This window comes from Bos mutus, chromosome 8 (genome assembly GCF_027580195.1).
Source record: "Bos mutus isolate GX-2022 chromosome 8, NWIPB_WYAK_1.1, whole genome shotgun sequence".
Taxonomy (NCBI): Eukaryota; Metazoa; Chordata; class Mammalia; order Artiodactyla; family Bovidae; genus Bos; species Bos mutus.
In genome coordinates this window covers 100,841,963-100,859,574 of record NC_091624.1, presented here as the reverse complement: position 1 = coordinate 100,859,574, position 17,612 = coordinate 100,841,963, and the positions used below count along the sequence as shown (strand labels likewise).

General features: G+C 47.2%; 1 protein-coding gene across 1 annotated transcript in view; it reads left to right on the top strand.

Annotated features, from left to right (window-relative positions):
• Positions 1–9,588, top strand: part of SCARA5 (scavenger receptor class A member 5) — a 134,102-nt gene extending 124,514 nt beyond the window's left edge. Inside the window, exon 9 of the mRNA XM_070375996.1 lies at positions 7,472–9,588. Coding sequence (XP_070232097.1) covers positions 7,472–7,608 — 137 coding nt within the window. The 3' untranslated portion in view covers positions 7,609–9,588. The remainder of the gene's footprint in view (positions 1–7,471) is intronic.
• Positions 9,589–17,612: the final 8,024 nt, after the last annotated feature.

The following is a 17,612-nucleotide window of genomic DNA, read 5'->3' as shown; positions in this document are numbered from 1 at the left end:
CGTCCCCTCCTCTTTGTTCTCACCGTTCTTGCCTTAGGCACTCAGGCTGGGTAGAGCAGTGGCTCGGAGCTCAGGCTGTAGGTCAGAGCCTAGCTAGCATCCCATATCTGCCACTTTCTGGTTGGTGTCCTGGAGCAGACTTCCTCACCTCCCCAGGCTTCAGCCCTCCCACTTTTGCAGGAGGATGGCAAATGAAAAATGAGATCGTGTATGGCAAGCAATAGCCCAGCACAGGCCCAGGTGCAGTCATTGGCTGCTTGTTGGGAGGAGGTGGGGCACCCTCCTGGAGCTCTTTCCCGGACGCCCTGCTCCCCACCTCCTCTTCCAGGCCTTCCTCTTCCTGCCTACCAGGGCTCTTTCTAAAATGGTCTCCTGCTTGTCACTCCCCTGCCCAACGCCCAGTGGGTGTTTACTGCTCTCAGGATCAAGTCCGGTTTCTCAGCTTAGTGCAGCAAGGTCTGTCCTAAAGTGCCTCACTCCTCAGCGGAGCATCCTTCAGCCACATGCACCCAGATGTGGGCTCTGAGCTCATACAGCTGTTTTCGATCTCTGTGTCCTATCGCCTGCTCTTCCTCAGGTTTGCAATACCTTTCCCTCCTCTTCACCTAGTTAATTCCTTTTCAGTTTATTTGCTGTTGTTCAGTCGCAAAGTCGTGTCTGACTCTTTGCAACCCCAAGGACAGTATTCCAGGCTTCCCTGTCCTTCACTATCTCCTGGAGTTTGCTCAAATACATGTCCAGTGAGCCGATGATGCCATTCAACCATCTCATCCTCTGTCATCCCCTTCTCCTCCTGCCTTCAAGCTTGCCCAGTCAGAGTCTTTTCCAATGAGTGATAGGTACTGCATAAAGTGGCTCCAATACTTTGGCCACCTGATGGGAAGAACTGACTCATTAGAAAGACCCTGATGCTGGGAAAGATTGAAGGCAGGAGGAGAAGGGGACGACAGAGGATGAGATGGTTGAATGGCATCACTGATTCGATGGACATGAGTTTGAGCAAACTCCGGGAGTTGGTGATGGACAGGGAAGCCTGGCATGCTGCAGTCCATGGGGTCGCAAAGAGTCGGACACAACTGAGCAACTGAACTGAACTGAAAGTGGGAGGGAGGAAGGAGGAACCGGAGGAGAGTGCGAGGAGAGAAGGAAGGAAGAAACTTTTGTGCCTGCAGAATCTGCATCCTCCCCGAGCCATACAAGAAACTGCCGAGCCTGGCATGCTCTTGGTGGTTTGGCACCATAAAACTTTTCCTGGCCAGGGCTCAATAATTAAATGATCAGTGTCCCTGGGAAAAAAAACAAGGAAAGACCCAAGTGAGAAAGACTTGGAGATGATTTTTTTTTTTTTAATTTTAAATTGGTCCAAGAGCTGTTGGAGAGGGAGGGAGTGCAGTTGGAGAAGATGGAAGTGATGGCTGGATCAGGGTCCAGAAAGAGATGGAGGGGGTGAGACCAGGGCAGCACCCAGGGAACTGGTCCTGGACCCACTGAGAAAATCTGTGAAACATGCAGACAGACAAAGGAGGTGAGGATGGGTACAAATGCAGGTGGATTTGTAGGTGGGGGTGGATGGATGGATTGAGAATGTCCATTCTAATTATATTATTATTAGCATTTTTGCTCTTTTTTTTCTTAAGATCAAATTTAAATACTTGGAGGTAGCTTAGTGCAAGGGTCAGCAAATATTAAAGGGCCAGCCAGAAGTAAATATTTTAGGCTTTGTGGGCTAGATGGTCCGTCTCACAACTATTCAACTCTGCAGTTGTAGCACCAAAGTAACTACAGACGAAAGTAACTGCAGTCTACAAGGTAGATGTTCCAATAAAACTTTATTTACAAAAGCAAGAAGTGGGCTGAATTTGGTTTGCCACCTCTTAGTGATCCATAAAGTGCAGTGTATATGTGCTTCTGTAAGGAACAGGGACTAGACTGGCTGGACATCAGAGGTCACTATCTCCTCCTCCCGTAATAGTTGTGAGACAGGTCTGCTAACCTTTCTGGGGCCTCAGTTTTTCTTTCTCTTAAATATCTATTTGATAGCTGTCCTGCCTGCCTCTGTGTGGTGCTCTGATGGCAGCCCTTAGGGGTCAGTGTAACTCATTCCTTCTATTAATATTACTCTAAATAAACGTGAAGCAGCTCAAATGTTAGTTCCATGAAGCAGAGATTTTTTGTTTTTTCTTGTTTTGTTTTTGTACCATTTTTAAAGGTGACTTTCCCTTTACACTTATAACAGAATATTGGCTATAGTCCCCGTGTTGTACAATACATCTTTGTAGCCTATCTGACCCCCAGTTGTTTGTACCTCCCAGTTCCCCATCCATGTGTTGCCCCTTCCCCTTCACTACACTACTACTACGAAGTCGCTTCAGTGGTGTCCGACTCTGTGCAACCCCATGGACTGCAGCCTACCAGGCTCCTCCATCCATGGGATTCTTCAGGCAAGAACACTGGAGTGGGTTGCCCCTTCCCCTTCACTGGTACCCACTCATTTGTTTTCTGTACACATGCATTTTGTGGTATAGTCGTTAGTTTGTGGTGTTATCTTAGATTCCTCCTATACGTGATATCATAAAGTATTTGACTTTTCTGACTTATTTTGCTTAGAGTAACGCCCTCCAAGTTCATTCATGTTGCTGCAAATAGCAAAGTTTTGTTCTTTTCTGTGGCTGAGTAGTATCTCATTGTATATCTAATATATACCGCATCTTCTTGATCCACTCCTCTGTTGATGAACACTTCGGTTGCTCTCCTATCTTGGCAACTGTATAATTACAGTGCTGCTGTGAACATTGGGGTGCATGTATCTTCTTGAATTAGTTTTTGTTTCTTGTGGATATGTACCTGGAAATGGGATTGCTAAATCATATGGTAATTCTGTTTTTCGTTTTTTGAGAAACCTCCATACTATTCTCCACCAATTTATATTCTTAGCAGCAGTGGGTTTTTAAAAAAATCATTTTCTGTTCACTCATGTAGCCCAAACACCCAGAATAGCACTGAGCGTGGAGTAGATGCTTAAATATTTCTTGAATGAATGAATGATGAGAATAAAATAAAATCTCTGCTTACTCATCCCAACCATCCCCTCACATTCCAACAGCCCCTAAGGCTCCAAGTGTCAGAAGACCTGGCCTCTGGTCCCACTTTTGCCTCCATAAGATAAAACCTCATCGTATAGCTTCAGTTTTCTGACTCTAAAGTGGGGGAACAGAGAACCCCCTTCCTGCTTCCTAATGGGGCTTGTTATGGAGTTCACAGAGAGAACCCGCATGGAGGAGCAGACCTAATCTAGAGCAGGGCTCTCAGACTTGAAGGCATGCTGACTGGTGGAGATGCTGTTAAGATACAGTGTGTTAGTCGCTTCAGTTGCGTCCGACTCTTTGTGACTGTAGCCCACCAGGCTCTTCTGTCCATGGGATTCTCCAGGCAAGAATACTAGAGTGGGTTGCGTGCCCTCCTCCAGGGGATCTTCCCGATGCAGGAATCAAACCCAGGTTCAGGTTCCACTGGGTACAAGACTCTGCCATTGCTGATGAGCTCCTGGGTGATACTGACCTCCTGGTGCTCAGGCCACACAATGAGTGTCAGGTGTTAGCTCTCATGGATGTCAAATGACACAATGATTGGTACCTGGATTCATGAGAGTTCTAGCCTCTCTGACACGCGGGGAGCAGAGATGATCTGCGAGTTCATTGGCCCCTTTAGTGATGTCCCAATAACTGCAGATATGAGCATTGCTGATTTAACAACCCTGTCCTCATTTTCGGAGAAGGCAATGGCACCCCACCCCAGTACTCTTGCCGGGAAAATCTCATGGACGGAGGAGCCTGGTGGGCTGCAGTCCATGGGGTCTCGAAGAGTCAGACACAACTGAGTGACTTCACTTAAACTTTTCACTTTCATGCATTGGAGAAGGAAATGGCAACCCACTCCAGTGTTCTTGCCTGGAGAATCCCAGGGACAGAGGAGCCTGGTGGGCTGCAGTCTCTGGGGTCGCACAGAGTTGGACACGACTGAAGCGACTTAGCAGCAGCAGCAGCAGTCCTCATTTTATTAGCTCTTCCATGACTGAACATTAGCTAGAACTCCCTAGCCAAACCCCAACTAGAGTTTGGAGTTTTGTGATCCTGTGTACGCATTAGGACTGGTAACCTTGGGCCTGTTTTGTATTTGTCAGTCTCCTTCATTTGCTGCTTTATTTGTTTTGGGTGTGACTAATCCCACGGAGCTCTTGGGTCTGCAACCTTTTCCTGGGTAATTTGTAAGCTGATGTGTTTTCCAGGAGACATTTAATCTGAGAATTTTTGCTCAGCCTCAAAGGGCTTATTGTGTAAGAGGCACACTGTATCCGGCCAGGGAAGAGGCTGTGATGAACAAATAACATTAACAAGGACAGCAGAAAGAGATCTCTCCTCCCAGCTCTGTCCCCTAGTTCACTGCTCGGCAATCCGTTGAGCAGATACCGAATATCTCAGCATAACAAAAATATGTCCAAACCACTAAGTCCTTGCAATCAATTTGTTGTTGTTCAGTCACTCAGTCATGCCCGACTCTTTGTCACCCCATGGACTGCAGCATGCCAGGCTTCCCTGTCCTTCACCATCTCCTGGAGCTTGCTCAAACTCATGTCCATGGAGTCAGTGATGCTATCTAACCATCTCATCCTCAGCCGCCCGCTTCTCCTCCTGTTGTCAATCTTCCCCTGCATCAGAGTCTTTTCCAAAGAGTTGGCTCTTTGTATCGGTGGCCAAAATATTGGAGCTTCTTACTGGGCAGCAAAATGGTTTAGTTGTTCCCTGGATGCTCTTTCCTGTGCAGTCCAAGGGTGAGTGACAGGTTTTAAGGATTTTAATACTCAAAGAGTCGGACATGATTTAACAACTAAACAACAACAATACTCGACAATTCCTCTAAAAGGAGAGGTTGTCTAGCTGCCGAGTGACGGGACAAGGAGGCATGGTGCTAGGATCAGATGCTAGGATCCCTGAACTGCCTTTCATGTAGGGTTTTGGTGCATTTCAAAGCCCTTTAAAATATAGGAACTATTACTTCGTTTGGGCTTCCTTTGTGGTTCAGCAGTGAAGAATCTGCCTATGAAGGCAAGAGACTCGGGTTCAATCCCTCGGTCAGGAAGATCCCCTGGAGAAGGAAATGGCAACCTACTCCAGTATTCTTGCCTGGGCAATCCCATGAATAGAGGAGCCTGGTGGGCTACAGTCCATGAGGTTGCAAAGAGTTGGATACTACATAGGGACTAAACGACAATTACCTCGTTTAACCTGCCCAGATTGACATGGTAATATTGGAACGCAGTTTCTGACCTTCAACCCCATGATTTTTGGTACCAGCTCTTGAACGTAACAAGTAAGTTTACCCAGTAGGTTCTCAGTTTACTTAGCTTCAGCACCAAAAGTCTCACGTCCTGGGAATCCCCTCCCACTTTTACAACTGAAATGGTCCTCCTGGATGGGCTGAGACTTGAGATTTGTCCTACTTGTTGTAAAGCCCTATTTCTGCTGTACCAGAGAAGGCGATGGCACGCCACTCCAGTACTCTTCCTGGAAAATCCCATGGACGGAGGAGCCTGGTAGGCTGCAGTCCATGGCGTCGCTAAGGGTCGGACACGACTGAGCGACTTCACTTTCACTTTTCACTTTCATGCATTGGAGAAGGAAATGGCAACCCACTCCAGTGTTGTTGCCTGGAGAATCCCAGGGACAGGGGAGCCTGGTGGGCTGCCGTCTGTGGGGTGGCACAGAGTCGGACACGACCGAAGTGACTTAGCAGCAGCAGTAGCAGTGCTTCTCAAACTTCAATGCAGGACCACTTGGTTCAAATGGTTCTGGTTCAGTAGGTCCTGGGCAGGGCATGAGGCTGTGTATTTTTAACAAACTCTGATGCTACTGATCTAGGATCACACTTTGAGTAGCGAAGCTCTAACCTAATGACTCCATGGGCGATGGGAGCCCTGAAGCTCAGGCAGCATTCCAGAGGGCTCCCGAGTGAGCTCCCACCATTAAAGATGTGGCTTGGCCATCAGCCCAGAGAACCCACCAGAACATGGTTGATGGCCCTGCCAGTTCATCAGTGGGGGCTCCAGGTGACTTCTCCCCTCCCCGCTGACCTCTCTGACCCCAGACAAGCCCTCTCCACTCCCTTGAAGCCTCACCCAGCTGACCTATTCCCTTGACGTTCATTGAAGACCTCAGTGCCAGGTCTGTGTGTCTTGAGACTCGGGTATAATCCTGGGAAAACCAACTAAAGGCTCCCTGTATGGGCACCTTCAGACCATCAGGTTGGTCCTCCTAAGAGCTGAGTGAACAGGGCAGGGTGAACAGGTGGGCAAAACTCAGCTGGATTGTCTTAGGGACCTTGTATTTTGGGAACTGGCCTAGTTTGTTACTGAACTGTAACCTAGCTTATGCTTACGGATGCTTCCGCCTGTCATAACATATATGTCTGGTGATATTGTTAGTTTCTGAGATCTGCTGTCATTCCAAGGACCACTGTTTGACACTCATTGTGTGAGACTATCAGCTTTAAATTTCAAAATACTGGAGGTGATGTTGACACTGAGATATTTGGTTATGGGGTGCTGGATCTGTCTGAGTTAGATCTTTCTGACATTGTCCCTCTGATTATGTCTTGTCTGAATATTCAGCAGCAAAGGCTGCAAGATACATCTCAACAGAGGGGACTTCCCTTGTGGTCTAGTGGCTAAGACTCTGTGCTTCCACTGCAGGGGGCACAGGTTTGACCCCTGGTCAGGGAACTAAGAGCCCACAGGTTATGTGGCATGGCCAAAATCTCAAAAGCTATTAAGCATCTTGTATAAAGTGTGGGCCTGAGAGGCAGCAAGACTTGGGCTTGAGTTCAGACTCTGCCACTTACAAGCTGAGCAACCTTGCACCAATTGCTTTCTGAACCTTAGTTTTTCCGTCTAGAAAAAGGGTTATTCATGCCCATCTCACAGCACCACGGTGAGAATGGACGAAGATCATATGTTTAAGAAGCCCGACACATAGGAGCTGCTCAGTGAATACCAGCATGGTTATTGTTTAGTCGATAATTTGTGTCTGACTCTTTGTGACCCCATGGATTGTAGCCGACCAGACTCCTCTATCCATGGGATTCTTCAGGCAAGACTACTGGGGTGGGTTGCTATTTCCTCCTCTAGGGAATCTTCCTGACCCAGGGATTGAACCCACGACTCGTACATCTCCTGCATTGGCAGGTGGGTTCTTTACCACTGAGCCACCAGGGAAACCCATCCTCACTGTCCATTATTTTTATTCTGCTTTCAAGAAACTGAGCCTAGAGAAGACGTGTTGGTCTTGGTGGAGTGGAGAAGGCAGGGGGAACCACTCGGTTAGAGAATTGACAGCAGAGCTCGGGACAGACAGCGTGCTCCCGTCTGTCCTGCACTCCTGCATCTCTGCTAAGACATCGTGTCCACTTGTCTCCACAGGCACAGGGAGAATTTGGATGGACGATGTCGCCTGCAAGGGCACCGAGGAGAGCATCTTCCGCTGCAGCTTCTCCAAGTGGGGGGTGACAAACTGCGGGCACGCTGAGGATGCTGGCGTGACGTGCAAGAGACACTAACAGTGGGCACAGCCCGAGGTCCGGGCCCAGCTGCTGAGCCTCCTTCCTGCATTCCTGGGGTGGGGGCAATGCTCGGGGATCCCCTGGCCACGCCTCTGCCCTCCATGCCCAGCCCAGCACCCCCAGACCTCTGTAATTCCCATCCCAGGACCACGGTGACCTGTCACCCTCCTCCTCTTGGACATCTATTCCAAAGCACAACTCTGGGATCCACTGCCTGTCTCTCCCTTCCACCACGGTTCCTGCATGGAGCCCTGGTCGACTGGATCGCCTTTTTCCAGAGTCTTCTAAACACCGTGCCCTCAAGGCTACCTGTCCATGTTCTCTGTGGTCTGTGAGTTACAGATGGATCCTGGCGACCAATGCAGCAGTGAAGATGGGTAGGAGGCATCCCAGGTCGATTACTCTGCAGATCATTCCCAAACCTCAGGCCAAGAGTTTTGACCAGCAAGAGACGATACTGAGTGATTCACCTTCCCCTCTTTCCTCTGCCTCTGCACAGCGTTTGTTAGTTTGGGAAAGTGACATAGAGGAGGGGCGGCTCTAGGAGTGAGAGGGAGATGCCAGCCTTCTGCAGGAACCAGTCTGGATTCCAAGAAGGCAAGTGAAAGGAACATTTACTGAGTGACTGCCATGTGTGCTACATAATATCTTGGGTGCTCAATTCATGTATCACTTTGCAGCACTCCTGCAAGTCATGCTGGCTTGGGTACCACTTGACCTCCAGGTAGCACTCGACTGACCCATTCACCTAGCCTATCAGTCAGATGGAGAATGAGACCATTGTTTCGACCTGAACTCTCATTATGTCTTTGCTTAGACTCAAGCAAGAAGCTGGGGTGCAGCACAAGTTGACTAAAAGATTACATACTCCAAATCCCATAGGGTATAAGTTCAAGGTTGGATGTGACTGGCTTCCAAGGCAGCCATCCACATAGGAGGATGGATTTAGAGGGTGACATGGGAGCTATCTGGGCTAAACCAAGGCCAACCCTCAGTCATCTGGCAATCAGGATTAAAGCCACGTTGCCTGTGTCTCAGAGCTATCTGGAGGCGATGATACAGAACCTTCCAGGCCTCTTTGGGTGTCATCCTGTGGTCAAGAAAGCACATGTCCTGATGGAGCCTATAAGACTGGAAGGAAATGAGGATTCCCTACTACATCTAGGGGAAGAAGAGGCTGTGGGCCTCTGGGAGCCCTCAGTCTGCACCCCTTTCCTAGTGATGGGGAGATCAGAGTCTGCTTTTGACATGAGGAGCAGGTCATGCTGGGCATTTCTGTGTTCTAGGCCTGGGGAGCTTCATGGTAGCAAGTGAGCATAGGCCCAGAGACCTTGGGGGAGTCACAGACTCAGACACGCCTCAGATCACAGTCACCTGTCCTACGTGGTGGGCGTCGCCTGCCTGGGGAACGCGAGGGCTGGGACCCTCTGGGGATGAGACCAGCAAAGCTCCTGGCTGACAACTAAACCAGTACATGCTATTGGTTGTTCTTTGCTTATAATATGCTTATTATCTGCTATGTTTACATAACATGCATGTACTCATGCATCTTTTCCCAGAGCCAATACATGTATGCATATATGAACACGGCACTCTTTACTATGTAGCTCAGTACATCGCAAAGTTTGCATTTTAAAAAAAGAAAATACTCAAGGTGGAAGAATGTCACATTAAGTGAAATAAATCCCTAAGTTTGTTCTGACAAAGAATCCAGTTATCCCAATGAAGACCCATGTAACTTTCTTACCTGGTCTTTTCATTCGGGAAAACATAAGTCTTGCTTTACATCAATGAAAAACCATGGTGATATGTGTTTGAACTTTAAAAGCAAAGTCTACTAGTTTACATTCCTACTTAAAGGGACGTGGAAATAGCCATGATCCTGTATTTCAGGGACTAAAGGAAATTAGGCCAGGCCTAAAATACATTAGACCTTTTGTAAGAATTTCAATAAAGCTGAAAATATGATGCTAACAAGTTTCCCTCACATTTTTTCTCATGAAAACCCAGTGAGCATGGGAAGGGGCGGGCAAAAATTGGATAGGTCTGATCATTTTTCAGCAGGAATTGGTAGAATGGACAGCTTATGAGAAGCTGCCTTAATACTTCCAGAGGACGATAAACATAGTCTAGACCAAGAACTTGATGGCATATGAAGTCTTAAGTTACCTATTAGGTAACCTAAGGAAAGGGTCTCAAGCAAAAGAATGATAATCAAGACCCAGCTTATAAGAGAATTGCTTTTGTATTCCTAAAAGAAAGTCCACCTGTCAATTTCTCACTTCTCCAGAGCTGTTGGCACAGACAGTAAAGAACCTCCCTGTAATGCAGGAGATCCAAGTTCGATCCCTGGGACAAGAAGATCCCCTGGAGTAGGAACTGGCAACCCACTCCAGTATTCTTGCCTGGAGAATTCCATGGACAGAGGAGCCGAGTGGGGTCACAGAGAGTCAAACACAACTGAATTCTTACTTGAGGATGTGCTTTCATCCAGAGTTCCATTAACACAGAAGAAGACCACCCAAGGTCTGAACCCCCCAGTGAGAAGCAGGAGCCCCCAGGCCCAGGACCGGGCAGTGTGTGGGGTGACCTGGGTCATTGGGTAGTCCCGGTCACATGCTCATAGCTGCACCTCCGGGAGAACCTCATGGCCCCAGGCTGGCCGTGGGCCCTAATAATTTGCCAAAGGAGATCAAAAAGTAGACTTTCTGGAAACACACCAGAGGCATGGTTTCCTCCTCTAAAAAGCCAGGTGATACCCACCCCCAAAGAACTGTGGCTCCCACTCTATGTTCAGGCTATGTAGAGAAGGGAACTTCTCCCCTCGAATGTCTACAAGGCCCCAGGTTTCCCTGGTCTCAAATACCCGAGAACCCATGGTGCCTGCATGGGTTGTAGTCAAGCCGACAGCTGTGGTGGGTTTGAGTCACAAAAGAAGTTACGGCACTCTCCACCACAGTCACCTGGGGGCTTCTTCAGCCTCATTGTTTCCTGACGGTTATTCTGACATTTCTATGAGATGTCAGCTGTGTGAAGCACCTGTCTTTCTCTTCTTGGAACAGCTCTCCCTTCAGCCCTCCACGGAACACCTTTCCCATCCCTCCTTTTCTCTGCTCCTCCACCTTTTGATTCTGGGAGCTGAGTTGAGTTCTGACTGAGGGGAGCTTTGTCACTGAATCCTCTTCACCAGCTCACCCCCCAGTGAGAACAGGCTAAGGAGCTTTCCAGGAGGACTCTTAGTCCCCTAGGGTAGTGGTCTCCAATCTTTTCAGCACCAGGGATCAGTTTTGTGGAAGGGATCAATTTTTCCACAGACTGGGTGGTTGGGGGAGGAGGTTTCAGGAGGATTCTAGTGCATGACCTTTATTGCGCACTTTATTTGTATTATTATTATCTTGTGATATATAATGAAATATATACAGCTCACCATCATGCAGAATCAGTGGGAGCCCTGAGCTTGTTTCCCTGCAACTGGATGATCTCATCTGGGGGTGAGGCAGTGGCAGCCGCTCCCTATTGCTAACACCACCACCTCAGCGCCACCTCAGATTGTCAAGCATTCGATTCTCACAAGGAACATGCAACCCATATCCCCGCCTTGCATAGTTCACAGTACACTTTGAGCGCCTATGAGAATCTGACGCCTCTGCTGAGCTAATAGGAGGTGGAGCTCAGGTGGTAACCGGAGCAATGGGGACCCGCTGTAAAAACAGATGAAGCTTCACTCGCTCACCCACCGCTCACCTCCAGCTGTGCGGCCTGGTTCCTGGCAGCCACCCGCCAGTATCCGTCCATGGCCCGGGGGACTGGGGACCCCTGCCCTACATGGGGACCTCCCACCCTAGCTGGAGGGAACTTGAACAATTCCCAGCTCACTATGAGCTCTGCTCTCAGTGCTTTCCTCAGAAATTGTTCTACCCAGCCTCCCAGGGTTCACACAGATTCAGCAGACAACATGAGGGAACCCTGTGCACTTTTCTGGAACTTTCTTTACGTGGCTCCCTAGTCTCAGATGCTGTGCCCAGCAAATTCCAGCCACCTTGGCCTTCTCAACCTCCAATTTCTGTCTCCTCACCTCATCAAGTTTCAGCAGAGAGCCTAGGCCAGTGCAGGCTGACCTCATGGGCTGTCTTTTTCTCAAGGAGCACAGACTTGTGCTGCTGTTGCTGCTGCTAAGTTGCTTCAGTCGTGTCCGACTCTGTGCGACCCCATAGACGGCAGCCCACCAGGCTCCCCCGTCCCTGGGGTTCTCCAGGCAAGAACACTGGAGTGGGTTGCCATTTCCTTCTCCAATGCATGAAAGTGAAAAGTGAAAGTGAAATCGCTCAGTCGTGTCCGACTCTTAGCAACTCCATGGACTGCAGCCTACCAGGCTCCTCCATCCATGCGATTTTCCGGGCAACAGTACTGGAGTAGGGTGCCTGAGGTCTAAAGTCTAAAGATACTTTGTCAAGTATTTTGACTCCCTAAGTCGTGTCTGGCTCTTTTCAATCTCATGAACTGTAGCCGGTCAGGTTCCTCTGTCCATATGATTTCTCAGGCTAGAATACTGGAGTGAGTTTCCATTTCCTTCTCCAGGAGATCTTCCCAACCCAGGAATTGAACCCAGGTCTCCTGCAGTGCAGGCAGATTCTTTACCACCAGTGCCACCTGGATCCAAGTCTTATTTTCACAAGTTATTAGATGAACTTCCAGCTTCAGGACCATCACCTATAACTCAGAGTATCCTACATGCCTTATGTTACAAATATTTTTCGAGAATATATTAAAAGGGTTTAAAAAATCTAAAGGGTTATGCAAATTGTTTTTGTTCAGTCGCTAAGTTGTGTCTGACTCTTTGCAGCCCCGTGGACTGTAGTACTGCAGGCTTCCCTGTCCTCCACTATCTCCCAGAGTTTGCTCAAATTCATGTTCATTGAGATGCTATCCAACCATCTCATCCTCTGTCGCCTCCTTCTCCTTCTGCCTTCAGTCTTCCCCAGCATCAGAGTCTTTTCCAATGAGTTGGCTCTTTGCATTAGGTGGAAAGTTTTGGAGCTTCATCTTCAGCCTCAATCATTCCAATGAATACTCAGGGTTCATTTCCTTTAGGATTGACTGGTTTGATCTCCTTGAAGTCCAAGGGACTAATATTTATATAATAACATGGAAGACTTTGACCTTTGGTTTACTGGAAAGATGGTTATTATAATTTAAAATTTTAAGAATTGATCGAGACAAGACGAATACCTTAATAAATAAATTCTGGGACCAAAATAAGTATAGTTCATTATAGTACCATATTGTCAGGGTATCCACCACAGATTTATCTGCATTGTCAAGGAAACACAGAATTTGGGTTTTTTAAAAATTCACTCTATGGGAGTCTGCTCATGAGACAGAAGGGCCTCTAGGTCCAATTCTTTTCTGGAAGGGCAGACAATGAAGTGTCTGTGATGTGAACAGCTTCAAAATACATTTTGCAGCCCATTTCTCCAGCTTTACTGAGTAACAGGCCAGAGTGTACAGGAACTTGAAGGGCAGAACAGACAGGAGAAATGGGAATAAAAACTTTCTGTAGTTCCCGCCACTCTAGAAAGCCCACTGTTAGCTCTCTGGTGACATCTGCAGGCCAACAAGAGAATGACACATTTGAAAGCCTTCCAGGAAGAATACACCCTCTAGGGTCAAATCAGAGAAGGCAATGGCACCCCACTCCAGTACTCTTGCCTGGAAAATCCCATGGACAGAGGAGCCTGGTGGGCTGCAGTCCATGAGGTCGCCAAGAGTCGGACATGACTGAGCGACTTCACTTTCACTTTTCACTTTCATGCATTGGAGAAGGAAATGGCAACCCACTCCAGTGTTCTTGCCTGAAGAATCCCAGGGACAGAGGAGCCTGGTAGGAGGCTGTCCATGTGGTCACACAGAGTCGGACATGACTGAAGCGACTTAGCAGCAGCAGCAGCGGGGTCAAATCAACCAGATTATTCTAAAGCCGACTCTAACGTGCATAGGAATCACCTGGGGATTTGGTTTAAACTCAGATTCTCATTTAGTAGGTCTGGTTTGGACCCAAGATTCTGAAGGTCTATTTCCTGGGTGATGCCCAAGGCTGCCTGACCACCTCACCTGTCAGGCAGCATTGAATGTCAGAGTTGGGAAGGGTATCAAAAGTCATCTGTTCAACCTCCTAATTTGACAGGTGAGGAGGCATGAGAGCAAGGGGAGAAGGCAGGCACCCCCACAAATATAAGTAATGTAGGATGTTTCATTTCTCTCAGTCTGCCTTCCATGTCTATAATAATAAACTACATGAGCTCAGAAAGGTTTTCCAGCTCTTATGCTTAGTGATGACATTACTTGCTCAAGGCCACAGGTCTAGTCTTTGCCTCTTCTGACGAGCTCAAGAGATCAGGTTGGATGGCAGAGGCCCCTGAAGGTTAATCCAATTACCAAGTGCCTTGGGCATAAAGATGGCTGTTTTGTATAATTGAATGATTTTTTTTTTTTTTTTTCTTTCCTGTTTCTCCTTGACTTCCTTGTGCTCCTGGCTGGGAAAGTAACTAGTTCTAGATGAAGTAGAAGATGTTCCTGGTTTCCAAATGAAAGTGATATTTTCCAGATGGTAAGAGACCAGTCCAGATTGCAGAAGGGGAGTCCAGGGTCAGAAATCACAGAAATTCTACTGTCATCTCTAGCTGCAGTTACAAAGAAAGGGCAACTCCCAAAACAGTCGCTTCGGCACATCGCCCACCAGGTTACAGCAGGGCTACCTCACCCTGAGCCTCCTGTTCCCCAGTGCACCCACCTCTCCAGATTCTGTGGACCCCCTTCCCTCCCCCACCCAATGTCACAGTTGCTCCCTGTAGCTGTGCTGTGGGGAAAAACAAACAGGACTGTAGATTTTTAATTCAAGGACATTTGGAGACAAATCCAGCTAACTCTGAACGACATTAGGTGTCCTTGGTCCAAGTTTTGGAGTGAATTACCTTAAAAAAAAAACAAACAGCTGACGCTGCATTTTACAATTCAAGGCCTTGGAGTGAATTACCCCCAAACCACGATTAATTGGCAGAATATGAAAATAAGCGCTGACTCATGGAATTCATTAACATTACCATTTAAAGTAATAGTTCAGCTATATGAAATTAGAAATGCAAGAAGTGGACACTTGTGTGTATGATCTGGCATGGAGTAGTGGAAAATTCCCTGAGCTGGGAAACAGAAGATAGGGGATTTATTTCTGAATCTGCCACTTACTAGATGTATGTCCTTGGGCAAGCTATGTAGCCTCTTTGGGACCCAAATTCTTACATTTGTAAGATGAAGGACTGTGTTAGATGGTCTCTGAGTTCCCTTCCAGCTCTGATTTTTTTCGACCTCAAAACCTGTATGCTTGTTTGCTTGCTAAGTCGCTTCAGTTGTGTCCGACTCTTTGCAACACTATGGCTTTGCAACCCTAGCCCGCCAGGCTCCTCTGTCCATGGGATTCTCCAGGCAAGAATACTTGAATGAGTTGCCATGCCCTCCTCCAGGGCATCTTCCTGACCCAGAGATTGAACCCACATCTCTTACATCTCCTGCACTGCAGTCGGATTCTTTACTACTGAGCCACAGAGGAAGCCCCCAAGCCTGTAAAGGTTTTAGAAATTCTACGAAGAAGAATGCTAGTAAGGGCTCTCTTACACCTTAATGTCACACACACAACTGTCTCTCCTGCTCAGGAACTGTATACAGTCATCCCTTGGTATCCATAGGGAATTAGTTCTAGGATCTCCCATGGAGACCAAAATCCAAGAATGCTCAAGTAGGTTATATTAAATGGTGTAGTATTTGTATGTAACCTACACACATCCTCCCAGATATTATAAATCATCTCTAGGTTACCTATAACACCTAATCCAATGTAAATGCTATGTAAATACAGTTGACCCTTGAACATCTTGGGGGTTAGGGATGCCAACCCTCCTTGAACTAAAAAATTAGAAGCGAACTTGACAGTGAGCCCTCCATATTTGAAGTTCCACTTCTGGAAATTTAACCAACCTTGGGTTGTGTAGTACTGTAGTATATATTGAAAAAAATTGGTGTGTAAGTGGATCTGCACGGTTCAAAGCCGTGTTGTTCAAGGGTCAACAGTAGTCGCTGGTTTGGGCAGATTCAAGTTTTGCCTTTTGAAATGTTCTGGATTTGGGGGGAATATTTTTCACACATGGTTGGTTGAACTGCAGACTCCAGAAATTCAAAGGCCCACAGATGCAGGTCAACTGTACACAGCTAGTTGTTTGTCATCTAGGACCTTGATCATATTCAGTTGTGTTTCCTTACCGTGTAGTAGGACCTTATAAATGTTGAGTAAAATGTTTAATGAAAGGAGTCAAGTCTTAAGTTAGAACTTTAAAATCCTGGCAAGGCTTAAGAACATAATTTTCTTGGTCATACTTCCAGTTACTGTCCCACGTGACTCCTCTTTAAAGCCAAATGTTACGAGATGACAGCTGACTCCATTTCCTCTCTTCCTCCTGACACCTACCCCTTGAGGGACACTGAAAGAGTTCAAAGCTCACCAATGATTTCTGTGTTCGAGTGACATTGTGAAATGTGCTCACTTGGTCTTGGCACTGGTTCCTGGGACAGAGTTCCTAAAACCCTTGTAATTTCCCTGTGATGAGGATAAGAGGGGAGCTTAGAGACGAACTGGGAGAAGGCAATGGCAACCCACTCCAGTACTCTTGCCTGGACAATCCCATGGACAGAGGACCCTGGTAGGCTGCAGTCCATGGGGTTGCTAAGAGTCGGACACGACTGAGCGACTTCACTTTCACTTTTCACTTTTGTGCATTGGAGAAGGAAATGGCAACCTACTCCAGTGTTCTTGCCTGGAGAATCCCAGGGACAAGGGAGTCTGGTGGGCTGCCGTCTATGGGGTCGCACAGAGTCAGACACTACTGAAGCGACTTAGCAGCAGCAGCAGCAGGAGAGACGAACTGAGAGAGTAGCACTGACATACGTATGCTATTATGTGTAAAACGGGAGCTAGTGGGATGCTGCTGTATAGCACCGGGAGCCCAGTTTGGTGCTCTGCAATGATCTGAAGGGGTGGGATGCGGGGGTGGGAGGAAGGTTCAAGAGGGAGGGGATATATGTATACCTATAGCTGATTCACTTTGTTGTACATCAGAAACTATTACAATATTGAAAAGCAATTATACTCCAATTTAAAAAAAAAGGATAATTTGCTTGAATAACCATGCTTCCTTAAGCCAGCCAGTTATTTGTGGCCAATCAGTGCTGACCATCATCTTGGATGATCATCATCAATAAAAATAAACCCTTACATGTGCATAGTATAAGCTAAATGAAGGCAGCTTTACATGTTATCTGATTTGGCTTTTGTCATTGCTCTGTGAGGTGGTTACGGCTGTTATAATTATGAGTGTGTAGTTGGAGCCATAGAGGCACAGCCAGTTTAGGTACATTGCCTGAAGTCACATCGCTGGTGCTAGCATCTGAATTTTTGTGCCTCCTTCCCAGATTCGTATGTTGAATCCATAATGCATAATTAACTTAGTGGTATGAAAAGGCAATAGATGTGTCTGGCAAATAGAATCTAAGGTAAGAGGCAATTGTAGTGATCCAGGAGAGAGAACAGGGTTGTGGAGAAAGGAAATAGCTTTAGACATGGACAATGAGGGCCCTCCCTGGTGTCCAGCGGCTAAGACTCTGCGTTCCCAATGCAGGGGGTCTGGGTTGGATCCCTGGTTAGGGAACTAGATCTCACATATTGCAATTAAAGATCCCACATGCTGCAAAAAGACCCAGAGCAACAAAATAATTTTTTTTTTTTTACAAATAGAAAAGGATGGTGAGGACCAAATTCTAGATATATTAAGAAGAATTGATAGGAGTTGACTGGCTCGAGGTAGAAGGTGCAGAAGAGGTTTCTGAAAGCATCAACAGAAAAACATCAGAGAAGGAGCAATTCTTTCAATATGGAGGGAGTGGATGGAGGTGGGAGG